We start from the raw sequence: 13,705 nt of genomic DNA, 5'->3' as shown, positions 1-13,705 counted from the left end.
GCTGGATGGCTGATTCTTGGTTGAAGACCCAGCTCTTTTGCCTTTCTGAAAATCATGTTCCATGCCTTATGATCATTCAGAGTGGAACTTGCAAGGTCTTGTGTGACCCTGATTGGCATTCCTTTATATCTAAATTGTCTTTTTCTGGCTTCTTATAGGATTTTTTCTTTTTTTTGAAAGCTTTGGAATTTGGCAATTACATTCCTGGGAGTTGTCTTTTGGGGATTTAGTGTAGAGGGTGTTCTGTGAGCTCTGTCAGTGGCTGTATTGCCCCCTTGTTCTCAAATCTCTGGGCAATTTTCTTTAATTATATCTTGTATTATGATGTCGATTTTGCTGTTTATTTCTGGCTTTTCTGGAAGTCCAATTATTCTTAAATTATCTCTTCTCCCTCTATTTTCCAGATCTGTCCCCTTGTCAGTGAGATATTTTATGTTCTCTTCTAATTTCTTGGCCTTTTGGTTTTGCTTTATTAGTTCTTATTTTAAGGCCTGGTTTTCCTTTTCAGTTTGGTCATACTGGTTTTGTAGATGCGTGAATTTCTTTTGCATTATTTCCCACTTTTCCTCCCAGAAGGCTTCCATCTTTTTGATCATTTCTGATTCAAATTCTTCATGGGTTTGTGGAGAGTTTCCATTTCCTTTGGAAGGTTTTGGAGCATTTGCTTATGTTTCCTCTTCTGTCTCCTCTGTGTTTTGTATTTTTGCTCCATAAAATGTGTCCAAAGTTGCCCCTTTCTTCTTGTTTCTTTTGGAATTTGGGGGCTTTTGTGCTTCAGTGTAGTTTGCCATCTCTATCTGAGTGGGGACGATTAGCTTTTCTTATCTCTGTCTGGTGTTCAGAGGTTTTAGCCCCAGGCAGATTGTCCTTTCTATGAAGTTGTTGTTCTGTCTTCCTGGGGAAGCCAGGAATTGCTGGTGTGTCCCTGGGTTGAATTGAGTGTGCCCTGAGGTAGGTACCTGAGACTGGGATGGAGGGATCCAGCCAGGGGGTTATAAGCTCCCCCTGTCTCTCTGTTTCCCTGCTGTCTGTGTGCCCCCTCGACTGGGTCAGGTTGTTTTCAGGAAGAGGCCTTCTGAATAGCCAGCCCTGGGGTCCTTTTGCCAGCCCTGAGGGTTACTGTTGTTTCCAAAGACCCTGCTCTCTGAGGGGGAGGGGGCACGGTTTCCCTGAGCTCAGGGCGAGGGCTCCTGATAAGAAGATTAGCTTTCCCTGGGTTGAACTGAGATTCTGATGGAACGATCCAGCCAGGGGGTTAAGAGCTCCCCTGTCCCTCTCTGTTTCCCTGCTGTCTGGGTGCCCCCTCGACTGGCTCAGGTTGTTTTCAGGATGTGGCCTTCAGAATAGCAGGCCGTGGGGCTCTGAGGTTGCCTCTGCTGCCTCGGACTCGGACTCGGGGCTCTGGGTTGGGGGGGATGGGTCCTAGGACCTTCCTTCTGCCTACCCCTTAGGTCTGAGTGGTCTCGGGTTCTGGCTTTTGGGAGGGGCCGTACCTTTTGATCCAGGTCCAGGTCTAGGAGGAGGACTCCCGGGGTCTATGCTGTTAATTGTTTTGAATTTCTGTGTCCTAGGAGCATTCGGTTTGAGATCAGTAAGGAAGGAGATCTGAACTTTCGCTTTCTCTAAGCCGCCATCTTGACCGGAAGCTCTCTAGTATCAATTCTAAAACAGTAAAGTGGCTAGGAAATGCGAATTAAGTGACTTCCTTGGGGTTACATAGCTAGGAAGCGTCTGAGGCCAGCTTTGAACCTAGGTCTTCCTGATTCTAGATCTGGCACTCTATTCACTCTGCTGCCTAGCTGCCCTATAAAATATTCTTTAAACAATATTTATTTTGTTATAGATATTCTCTCAATTCTTCTCATTTTGCACTTAGTAATTTCACATAGGTCTTTCCATGTATGAATTGTTTTCTCCTTTGTATTCATATCTTTAGCATCTAGTAGCATGCCTGGCACATATTGGGTTCTTAATAAATATTTGCTAATTGGCTGATCTTGAAAATACTCCCCTTAATAAAGAAATAAGTTCTTGGTGGGTAAACAGTGTTTATTAAATATATATTAAATATTAAGAGTTAGAGCGACAGAGAAAGGCAACAACTGAACCTTGTCCCTAAGGAACTCATATTCTAAGTAGGGAAACAAATTACAAATAACTATGGACAGTTCTAGGTATGGAGAGAACCTCTTGTAGAAGATGGGATTCCAGTTGAGTTTGAAGGAAGACAGAGAAGTCAGAAGGAGAACATTCTAGTTGTGGGAAATAAACTTTAAAAAGGCACCAAGAAGAGAGGTAGACCAGGAATAGTGAGAAGATTCGCATCACTGGATCATAGCCTACATAGAAGAGAAAAGTTTTTCCTATTTGATCCTACAGTTAATAAGAAGCTATTGGAGTTTATTAAATAGGGGAGTATGCGACTTGGCCAGACCAATGCCATAGGAAGATAACTCTGGCAGCTGGATTAAAGTGTGGACTTAAGATTAGATCAATCAGAGGGCTCATAGTGGTGTTGGGGTGAGGTGATGAAACCCTCACTAAGGGGGTAGCTATGTAAATAGAGAAAAGGGCATATATGCAAGAGATATTAAATTAAAAATGACAAGACTTGGACAAATCAGACAGAAAGAGTAAGTTTATGAGAGGAGTCCAAGATGACACCAAAGTTGTAAGGCTGAGTGACTAGGAGGAGGTACATGATCTAAATATAATAAGAAAGTTGAGAAAACTAGAAGAATTTGAGTGGAATAAGGAAGATAATGAATGGAATTTTGGACACATTTGAGATATCCAAAAAGCAGTTGGTGATGACAGATGAGAGCTTAGTAGAAAACTCAAGGTAGATTTACAGATTTAAGAATCATGTACATAGATATACAGCTCCATTGGTACCTGATGAAACCAAATGAAATACTATAGAGTGAGCAGGAAAGAGGACTACACAGATCCTTGGGAGACAAAAATAGTTACAGGTTGTCACCTGGATAAAGATCCAGCAAATGTGATTTAAAAGGAATGATCAGATTGGTAGGAGGAGAACCTAGATTGAAGAACAGACTAAAAACCTAAGGAATTGAGATCAAAGGTAGAGACCAATCAGCACTGTCAAAAGATGCTGAGAAGTTAACATAACTCAGAGAAAGCCATAAAAATTGGTAATTAAGAATTAAAAAGTTGCTTTTGAATGATGAAATTGGAAGGCAGATTTCATGGGGTTTATAATTAAGTGAAAGAAGAGAAAGTGGTGGCAGAAATTATAGAAGGCTTTCTCAAGGAATTTAGCCATAAAAAGAGAAGAGATATGGGAAGACAGCTAGTGTGTATAATCAGATAAAGTGAGTTGTTTTTTAAAGGAAGGAGAATATAAGGGTACATTTGTAGGTTACAAAGAAGCAGCCAGTAAACAGAGAGTGATTGGCAATTAGTGAGAGACTGGTCATGATAGAAGGAGCAATACGCAGGAGAAAACAGAATGGAAATATGATCATGTGATGGCAGTGGTGGCAGTAATAGAATGGGCTCCTCAGTGCTCTCCTATAAGGTTATTATAACTTATGGCTTTGAGATTTGGGCCTTGGGCTGACATCATATCTGGTCTTTTGGCCAGGTTCATATTACCTGTCTGTGTAAGATAAGATTCTCAATGTGGCTACGCTCCAGGAACTGCTGCCATAAAATCGTTGAGATGTTGGCATTGCCTCTGGCTGGTCATGGCTCCCAAATGGAGGATTTTTAGAAACTGCAAAGGAATTTTCCACAATGTTTTCCTTGGTGCAAATTGAGAAAGGCAATCAGAAGTATGACCAGATGTTCACAGCATTTTGTGATACTGGAATCTCTTTGAGGCTATTCGGTGCCCTTTTAAGGAGTAAGGAGAGGAAATAGCTTTGAATGTGAGCTCTTTGCAGAGATTTTATTGATTTATTTATTCATCCTTTCAGGGGAAAGAGCATTCCTAAAATATTATAGGTGCTTAAAATTCAAACATGAACCTACAGTCTTTGTTTTATGGAAGGAAGTCCCTTGTATCTCTGTGATTATACTGTAGCAGCTCACCAATGCTAAAGATCCGTCCTATTTACCTCTTGCCAATTAACTCAACTTCCATTTTTAATTCCACCCAATTTGTGCTTAACTACCACACTATTTTTATTTACAGTAATTTCCATCTTTTGACTTGTATGCACAGTGACAAATTAGAGAGATAAAGTGTACTATTCAATTGAACTATGGCCAATGCTTAATTATGAAGCTCTAGGGGATAGCAGATTTGTTGCTATTATATGAAGCTATGAAAATTATGGGTTTAATTGTTTCATGGTAATTGTTATTGTACAATTTTGGGATCATTTATTGCCATCCCTCCCTCAACTGCATATGCTATTTTATTTCTAGTGGATCCTACATTCCAAAGCATTTGCATATTCATAGTCTGCAAACTCCCATTAGGAGAAACCAGATTATGTATGCATCCATTATTTATTTTCATAACCAATTATTTTACTTTTATCACAAACAAATGAACAGATAAATAGACCTTCTCTATTCAGCCATAGATGACTGGAGTTACCCTTAAAACTCTTGGGCTCTATTAGGTTTCATTTATCTTTAGAATACTGTACAATAAGCCTTCATATGATGGGTTCTTGCTTCTATTCCAGAGCTAAACTAGGGACAGTACCTCTCTTTAAACCACCAAGTAATTGAATCACAAAAGTCCCCCAAAGGGATCTGCTTAAATAAAGAAATGCATTGATTGGGGCCACTTTTGTTGCTAGCACCATTGCAGTTCCTGGTCTGAGTATTGTCAGTGGAAGCTCTGAGAGTTTTTCAGGGCTCATCTTCTTGTTCCAGAGGGAATTAGGCCTTAAGTTGATGGACAGGGTAGAGTAGCAACTGCAAAGAGGAAATAGACAGATAGAAGTGATAATGAGAGAATATTAAAAAAAAAAAACCACTCAGCATTATGATTTCATGATGCAGAAAAGTAAGATCACAGAGGAAGGAAACAATCCTGTGGGTGATGTGACTAAGGAAACCCTGGAGTGTATTGGACCATGGTGATTTCTTTGGCATTATTGAAAATACTTCTTCCTTTTCCTGGGGAAAGCTAGTATTAAAACATGTCCTTTGTTAGATAATATTAGGAGATGATCAAGTTGTTAAACTTGTATTAAAGGAAAAAAAAAGAGACTTTATATGAAGGATGAATGTTGAAATAATAGGTCAGCCTCATGGAGAGGAGTAAAATAGTGTCAAGAATGTTAGATTTAGAATCATAAATCCTTTGCTTGCATCCAGGTTCAGTCTGCCTCTCATCAGCCTTCTGATGTTTTGCAAGACCCTAAACCCCCTTTGACCCTAATTTAGCCCCAGGGTCTTCAGTTTGAATCCTAACTCTGCCATTTGTAATCTCTGACTCTGGGAAGTTGCTTGGCCTCTATGGGACTCAGTTTCCTCACCTGTAAATTGTAGATGTTGGACTCTATTGCCTCTGATATCTCTTGCAGCTCAAGACTGATTATTTTATGATCTTGTGATCTCTAAAATGAGGAAACTGGACCAAATGAACTCCAAGTCTCTTTCTAGATCTAAATTCTATTTTCTATTGGGGTTCATTTTATTTTAAAAAATACCTACTCTTGTCTTACAGTCAGTATTGAATATTGGTTCTAAGGCAGAAGAGCAGAAAGTTTCAAGAACTTAGAAAAACTAGGCAATTGGGTTAAGTGATTGCTTGGAGTCACAAAATGAGGAAGTGGCAGAGGTCAGATTTGAACTTAAGACCTCCTGTCTTTAGGCCTGGCTTTCTATCCACTGAGCTACCTACCTACTCCTACTTAGGATTAATTTTTGAAGGTTAATCCAATAATCATAACCAGGAGAGTATATCATTAAGGAGAGAAAACAAAAAAGAAAACTATGAACATCCTTTCTCTTTGGACAGGTATAGATATTTAGTATAGCCCATTTGTGAAACTGTTCTTAGATACTTATTATAATCAACCTGAGCCAGAGTAAATGTGGATATCAGGGCCCAGTGGTCATAGCATTATAGAAGCAATTTTAGAGGTTATTTAGTCCAATCCCTTTATTACTGAGTTGAGGATGGTCAATAATTTGCCTAAAGTAACTTAGAAGTTGGGCTAGGGTTTGAATCTGGGTCCTCTGATTCCATTCCAGAACTCCTTCCATTGTTCCATCTGGCTTTTCCATCTGATTTCATTCCCTCACAGAGTAGACTCTGAATATCTCTCTGTTTAGTTTCTTTTCTTGAGCTGGCCAAGAGATTTGCTTAAGGAAATACGCATTAAACAGTTTTGAGAGACAGGTGATTTGATAACCTTTTTTTTTCCTTAAAGAAAAATAAAATCTGAGCCTTTGCTTATAGTAATCACATTTTACTTCTTGCTAATCTTTTAACAGGTAAAAACTCACTATGTCAAGAAACATTGAATACCTGTGATTGGACACACCAACAGGATGCAAGTCTATGCAACTATGAAAGCAGTTTTGACCTTGAATCTGCAAATGAAAAATCCTGTTGTAAGTGTTAAAGTGGGTTGACTGCCTCCCTCCCCCATCTCTGCTTTGTTGGTGAATATTATATAATCATTACTTTGCCAGGAGGCTGCCAGTTCATGAAGCTCTGCACATACCAATAGGAATGCTTTTTAGTTAACTTCTCTTCTACCTTTAAAAAATGGCCATATTAAAGATGATAAAGTTCCTATTTAGATAGTGATAACTCACTTATGGTGCTAGAGAGTCAGTGCCCTAATAAATAGGTCAAGGTAGCTCTATATCATTCAGGATAAAAAGATTTTATTAAAGTGATTTTGACATAATATAACAAAATTCTACAGTGCACATAGTAGGCATTTGATAATGTTTGATAGATTGGATTCTAAAAATTCAAAAGATTTTATTAAAATTAAATCTTTTATAATGGCCAGGAGCATCATCAGTGTAGTGAAGAGTAGAGGCTGACTTTGAAATCTCCAGACCCAGGTTCCATTGCTTTTTTGGATCCATTTTGGCTGTGGGACCATGGGCAGTTCATTTGATTTCTTCTTGTCCCTGGAAGTTATCTAAGATTGAAATTAGACAATTTATGACATTTAAAATGACTATATTTCAATATAATCAATTTCTTTATAATGTTATGCATTTTGCTTTACACGTTTAGACACATTATTCTGAGAAGGCATCTCTAGGCTTTATGAGACTGCCAGCAGTGTTTGTGACACAGAGTTCATATGAAAGCCTCTGAGTTGCTTATGTGCATCAGAAGAATTGGAGGAAATTCCTTTGTCATTGAAATCATAGGTCAAGTCTTTTCCCACTGACAAAATACATAGAAATACATCCATACTCTAACTCCCTGCAGCAAGGTGATATGACTCCATTTAATAGATAGGAAAACTGAGAGTGAGGAGGGGTGGGTTTACCCTGCTTTGCTATTACAAGATAGACTTGTACTCCTTTCCCCCCCTATATATCTTCCTGTCAAGATTGGTATCATGTCAAAGGCAGGTAGCATAATTAACTGGGATGCAGAAGGGAGGAAAACCCAATCTAAATGGCCTCTCCTAGTTTGAGTTGACTGATTTCTACTTTCTTCCTGTTTCCTCTATATTCTAACTTCCCACCATTTCATTCCTTTGGCCATCAAAAGGATTCAAACTGGCATAGAACCTAGGGTGAGCCTTAGTTTGGGAAGTGACTAGTAGGAGGGAAAGCTCCCATTCTCAATTATTTCATTGGTGCACAGATATTGGGAAAGAGAAAAGCGTTGACTGTCGGATTCATTTCTACCATCCTTAGTGGCCTTCTGTCACCTATTCCTTGCTTTTGGAGCTTACCTTGCTTACCATTTTCCTACTTGCTTAGGGCCAGGCCCATCATTCAGCTTACCCCAAAGTTTTCTCCACCCAGAGTTTAGAGATGTCTCTTTTCTCACTAATCCCTTATTCCCAATTTCAGGGGTATGGTTATTAATATAGGGAAGATAATAAAAATTTATATAGCACCTACTGTGCTAAATACTTTTTTACAAATATCATCTCATTTGCTATTATCTTGTTTAATTTAATCACCTAACATTAGCTTAGCTTTTATAAAGGGATATTTACCTCTAAGATATAGTTGGAAAAAACTTACATTTTTCCCAACACATTTGGGATATAATTCCTCCTATAACATCTCAGTCTCATAGGAGTAGGGGAAGGGGATTAGATTCACATTTAGCTCAGTTGCTGTCTAACTTTGGTTTCACCAATTTTCCAGCCAAAGACTTTATCATAGCCTAGCTTCTGTTGGGATGGCATCCAAATGTCACTGTTGAAAGATAATTGCTTTATCTTTCTAGAGCAACAGTGCTGGGCTGAGTGTAATGTATGGGTTGGATTCTTTGACTTCTCAATTCTTATGGCCATATCAGAGACTTGAACTTAGCATGGAAAAGAATGAATCAAAATGATGCCAATGACTCAGGAAGGCAACAAAGTGTGTCTTTAGTCTTTACTATGTACTATACATTTAGTTTTTACTATGTACTAGGCAGCATGCTAAACACTGGGGATATAATTAAAGGAAAAATTTTAAAAAAGATAGTTCCTGCATTCGTGGAGCTTAGATTCTAAAATAATCAGACAATATATAAAAGGGAGCTGAAAAGTAGGGGAAACAGGAAAAATTATCCTAGTGGGAACATAGTGATGAAGGCTAGAAATTTAGAAACTTATCAGGGAAGAGAATGAAGAACAGCTGACTTAGGTATTACCCCAAAAAAGGAGAACCCAGAAAGAACTCAACAGTGTGAGATGTCCTGAGTAGTCCTGAGTAGAAGGAAGTTCCACAGTGGGAAGACCCAAGAAGCTGAGGGAAGTCACAGATCTCATAGAGGAGGGAAATTTGGCTTGGAGTAGAGAAAAGGAGGTCCTACACCTACTCCATTTATGGATTATGAGTGAAGACTCACTTTACTCCCCCCAAGAGGAATGCATTAAATTCCTCTAGCCCATACTGACTCAGACCTTGTATAGAAACTGATAACTTGCAGCCAATAGAAGATTTCTCCCAATAAAGTGGTGGGACACAGAAAAATGTCCAAGCATGGTTTTTCAGTCTCCCCAGACTAGTTCCCTAGTGTCTTTCACATTGATAACACCATCTTAAATAGTTTAGAATTAAAACAGGCTTCCATGTTATACACATTGGTTATCACCTACATATGCAAGGTTGTTGATTCCCATGTTCATTTCATATATTCTCTGTCTCTCCACCAACTACCTTGTCTGCTTTCCTCTCTCTCCCCCTACCCATCTTCATAGAGTTTTGGGGACCCTTGATAGATACAGTGAAGATTTGTCTAATTTATTAAAAATAAAATTGCTTGGAAGGCAGGGCTCAGGGTTGTTGCTCCTTCCCTTTCTGGAGCTTCCACTTCTATGAGTTTCTCTCTTCCTGGTCTTCAAGGTTAGATAGCTCAGAACCTGGGGATGGGGGAGAGAAGATATCCTTCTTAGGATGATGGCAACCTACAACATGAGAGAGTTAAAGGAAGGAGATCCAGGAGGAGAAGTAGCTCCTTGTTGACATGGGTACTTAAGTAAAAATAAGTTCCTTTAAAACAATTTTGAGTAATCAGAACCAAAGTAGTTTACCCAAGTTGATCCAGGGGGAGAATTAGGACCCTTTGTTGTTCCCTTATAAAAAGAAGAGCTTTTTTCTCCCCCTTCTATAGTTTGTCAGTTTTGTGGATTTGAGTTTGATACATGTGGATGGAGTTCTGCAAAATCTGCCACGGAAATTTCCTGGGTGCGCACAAAAGCAAGAGAGAAACTGGGCTTTATATCAACACCTCCAAAGGATCATGGTGGTGATATTGAAGGTAAGGAAACAAAGATGCTGTCTTGTGTTAGTTCTAGGAGCTTTTTTTTTTAATTGCAGGAATATTTGAAAATACCATTGATGCTTTTGATAGAAATGTTCTAAATAAATTGAAATAAGTAAAAAAAATACTCTTCTATTAAATAAATTGTGACTGGTAACATAACTAGATCTTGAACACTTTAAGGATCTGTGATTTCTTCAGTTAAGGCACTTCTACTGATACAGGGTCAAATCCTCTAAACCAGTGGAATCAAAATCAAATAAAAATGAATCTCTGCTATTTGGATATTGATTAAGAAAACTACAAATTAACATTGCATATTTTTCATTTTATTTTGTTAAACAGTTCTCAATTACATTTTAATCTGATGAGAGTTACAGCCTGAGGATACCAAGTTTGACATCTGGTTCTTAATCTAGTGTCCAGGGAAACTTAAGGAGATCAATGGATGTGGAAAGATTTTTGTAAACTTGGATGGGAGGGAAATTACATCTTTATTTTCAATAACCTCATGTTGAAATTGAGCCTTTTTAAATCAATTAAAAAAAAACATGATCCTGAGAATGGGTCCACAAGTTTCACCAGTCTACTGAGGAAATAAATTTTACAAGAATGTTAAGAACTTTGCTCTAAACTGAAGTTAATGGTTTTGGTTTGTGGTCTTTAGGACCAATGGGCAAAAATAATTTATTACCTAGTGGCCAATCTTTTAGAGTTATATTTCTCTAAACTAGACTAATTTGATTGACAAGTACCAAATTCTTTGTAGTTGAAACCCTTTTGGATATTTAGAATTTTTCTTCAATTGGCATAGCTTTTAAGAGCCCAAGATTAACCTTGTACCACAGTGGAACTTTGGAGTGGATTTGAATGAAGATTCACTTTCTAATTATTAGAAATTGATAGAAAGACATTTCTTTTACTATAGTTTAGAGGTAGAGTATATCAAGATGTGATGGATAACTGTATAAAAGCCTAGAAGGAGGAGAATGGGGAAAAGGATTGCAGGACAGCTGGTAGTCTAGTTTGGCTAGAACATAGAGCCATGATGTGAACCTATAGACCACATGCCAAAAAGGGTACACAGAACCCTCTCTATGAGCACACCTGCAGTTGCCCATCAGAGTTCATTACTAGAAAGCCAGAGAGACTTGGGGTAGATCTGTTCCCCTCCCTATCTACATGCCCTAAGGATATTTCTCACATGACCCACCCCTATGCTCCAGAGCCCAATGGGAGTGCTTCCTCTCTCCCCTGCCTAGAGTAAGGGTATGGGGAAGGGATAGGGGAAAGGTGTGTGAGGCAGGGGAGTGGAGCACAGCACTTGATCTGGGGGGGGACAGGGTGGAGCACTTGATATCTAAGGGGTGGGCACAGCACTTGGTCTGGGGGTGGGGCCCAGAATTCCAACTCTAAAAGGTTCCCCATTACTGATAATAGAGTTTACAAATGTGGTTAGACCAGTGTTGGTGAACCTTTTAGAGATGAAGTGCTGGGCCCTGCCTCTACCCCCCTCCAGGATGCTGTGCCTCTCCCCTTAAGTACTAGGCATGTCCTGCCCCAACCCTTACCAGGGTGGGAGAAAGTGCTCCCATTGGACTGTTGGCCAAAGAGGTGGCTGACGTGAGGAATGTCCTCATCTAGTATAGAGAGGGGGGAGGAGAGTGGCCCCAGGGCTTTGTTCCTTTCTAGCTCTGCCACCTATGAGCCACCCATCTTATGCCCTATGCACTTGCTGGACCGAGGGTGGAGGAAGTGAAAAAAATGTCATCAGGTGTAATGAAGAGGGGGCAGGGAGCAGCTTGGTCCTACTCTCTCTGTCTTTCTAGTAACAAACTGGGGGAGAAGGGCTGCCACATGTTCACAGAGAGTGCTTTGCATGCCATCTTTGGTGCCCATGGCATAGGTTCATCATCACTGGGTTAGACCTTCTTCCAGGTTAGACTCAAACTGAGGAAGACCTTAAATATCAAGGTGATAAGTGTTAATTCTATTACAAAGATAAGAGATAAAGCTGTTGAAGATGGTGGTTGCTATTGTTATTATTTTTATTATTATCATAAATTAATCAACCAAAAACATTTTGTCTACTATATGCCAGGTACTCTGCTAGGAACTGGGGACACAAATATGATGAATCAAGCAATCCTTAACCAAGAGGAGTTTATATTTAGTACCATAATTTTATTTATTTATTTTTCAAAAATCCTTACCTTCTATCCTAGCATCAATGCTGTGTGTTGGTTCCAAGACAGAAGAGTGTAAGGGTTAGGCAATGGGGGTTAGGTGACTTGCCCAGGGTCACACAGCTAGAAGTATCTGAGGCCAGATTTGAATCCAGGACCTTCATAGCTGCCCCTAACACCTTCATTTTAAACCTGAACAATTTATTAAAATCGGCAAGGCATTTTGTTTTTATGTTTTACCTGAAATGTATATTGTATCAGAGCATATTGCTATTGACAGTGATAGTAGAACATCTTCATTTGGACCTGGCTGCCTTAGTAACCTGAGTAACATTTGTCAAAGTAATCATGATGCCTAAGAAGTTATGAAATCAAGAAGAAAGGCTGAGTCCAACCACATATATAGAAAATAAGTTTTGTGCTGGAAGAAATACAATTCTGAAGGTATGGCGGGATCCATTTTCAAGGTTTCTCAAAGACAGGGAAGATTCTAAAGAATGCAAAATTCTGCAGATGATACTTTAAAAAAAACAAATGGAAACACATTCATATCTACAGACCTCTATAGCTATTCTCTCCTACTTCCTATCTCTACAATCTTTAGAAAACTCCTCTATGCATGTATCAAGGGTATCTTGAATGAAATCACCAAGAGGGAATAATTAGGTTTCTCCAAATGATATTACCTAGCAAGCCATATTCCCACTGTTGTATCACAACCAATTAAAGAGTATAGGAAATTCAAGATCTGGCTTTCTTAATTAACTGTTCATTTTAAAAAGTACTTCACTCAGTAGGAAATATTGCAGCCTCAGAACTTCTCATCCAACAATGTGCCTGCCACTCATATTTAATGAGAGACAGAAATCACAGCCCTTTCGGCATTGCAGGGTCCAAATAGGAAGATTCCCTATCAATGGTTAAATCCTCCAAATGCTTGTATTTTTACAGAATGTGTTGTGTAACCCAGACCTGAACCTCAGAACACTTTAAAAACTCTTCAGAGAAACTTATACTCGTTTAAAATGGATTGATATGATCATCTAGCCTGTTTAAGATTTTTAACCCAAGATCAAAAAACTTAAAAAATATTTTGGCATGTTTGTATTTATATTGGATTTTTTAATGAAGGAATATTCATATGTCAACACCATTGATTTTCTTTTCAATGCTATGTATTTTATTCGATGTATAAAAAAAAAACACTTTGAGAAGTGCTCCATAGGCTTCAGCACACTGCCAAAAGGGTCCATCATGCTAAAAAGTTTACAGTCTCTGGAATAGAGAAAGTCCTTTGGAATATTCGAGTCAATCTAAATCAGACTCAAATGAGAGGATTTATGGAAATAATGGGTGATAATCACATAGGAGCAAAAGGTATGGATCGCCTGCAAAGGAGGAGGAATCTGGATTGATGGGATCACAGATCAGAGAGTTGCAGAATTCTAGAATCAGAGGGACTACCAGAGGTCCTGCTTTCCAACCTGTGCCTGAGAAAGAATCCCTTCTCTGATATTTCTGACAAGAGGTGTATTTAAAGATTTTAACTGATAATGAGCCCAAGACCCCTGGAGGTAGTCCATTCAACTTTTAGGCAGTTTTACTTATTAGTAAGTTT

General features: G+C 38.9%; 1 protein-coding gene across 1 annotated transcript in view; it reads left to right on the top strand.

Moving 5' to 3' along the window:
- MALRD1 (MAM and LDL receptor class A domain containing 1) overlaps positions 1–13,705 on the top strand; it is a 1,015,998-nt gene that overhangs the window by 73,016 nt on the left and 929,277 nt on the right. The window contains exons 6-7 of the mRNA XM_007504899.2: positions 6,430–6,549; positions 9,752–9,898. Of these exons, the coding sequence (XP_007504961.2) occupies positions 6,430–6,549; positions 9,752–9,898 (267 nt within the window). The remainder of the gene's footprint in view (positions 1–6,429; positions 6,550–9,751; positions 9,899–13,705) is intronic.

The sequence above is a fragment of the Monodelphis domestica genome, chromosome 5, assembly GCF_027887165.1.
Source record: "Monodelphis domestica isolate mMonDom1 chromosome 5, mMonDom1.pri, whole genome shotgun sequence".
Lineage (NCBI taxonomy): Eukaryota > Metazoa > Chordata > Mammalia > Didelphimorphia > Didelphidae > Monodelphis > Monodelphis domestica.
This window is presented reverse-complemented; position numbering and strand designations above follow the sequence as displayed.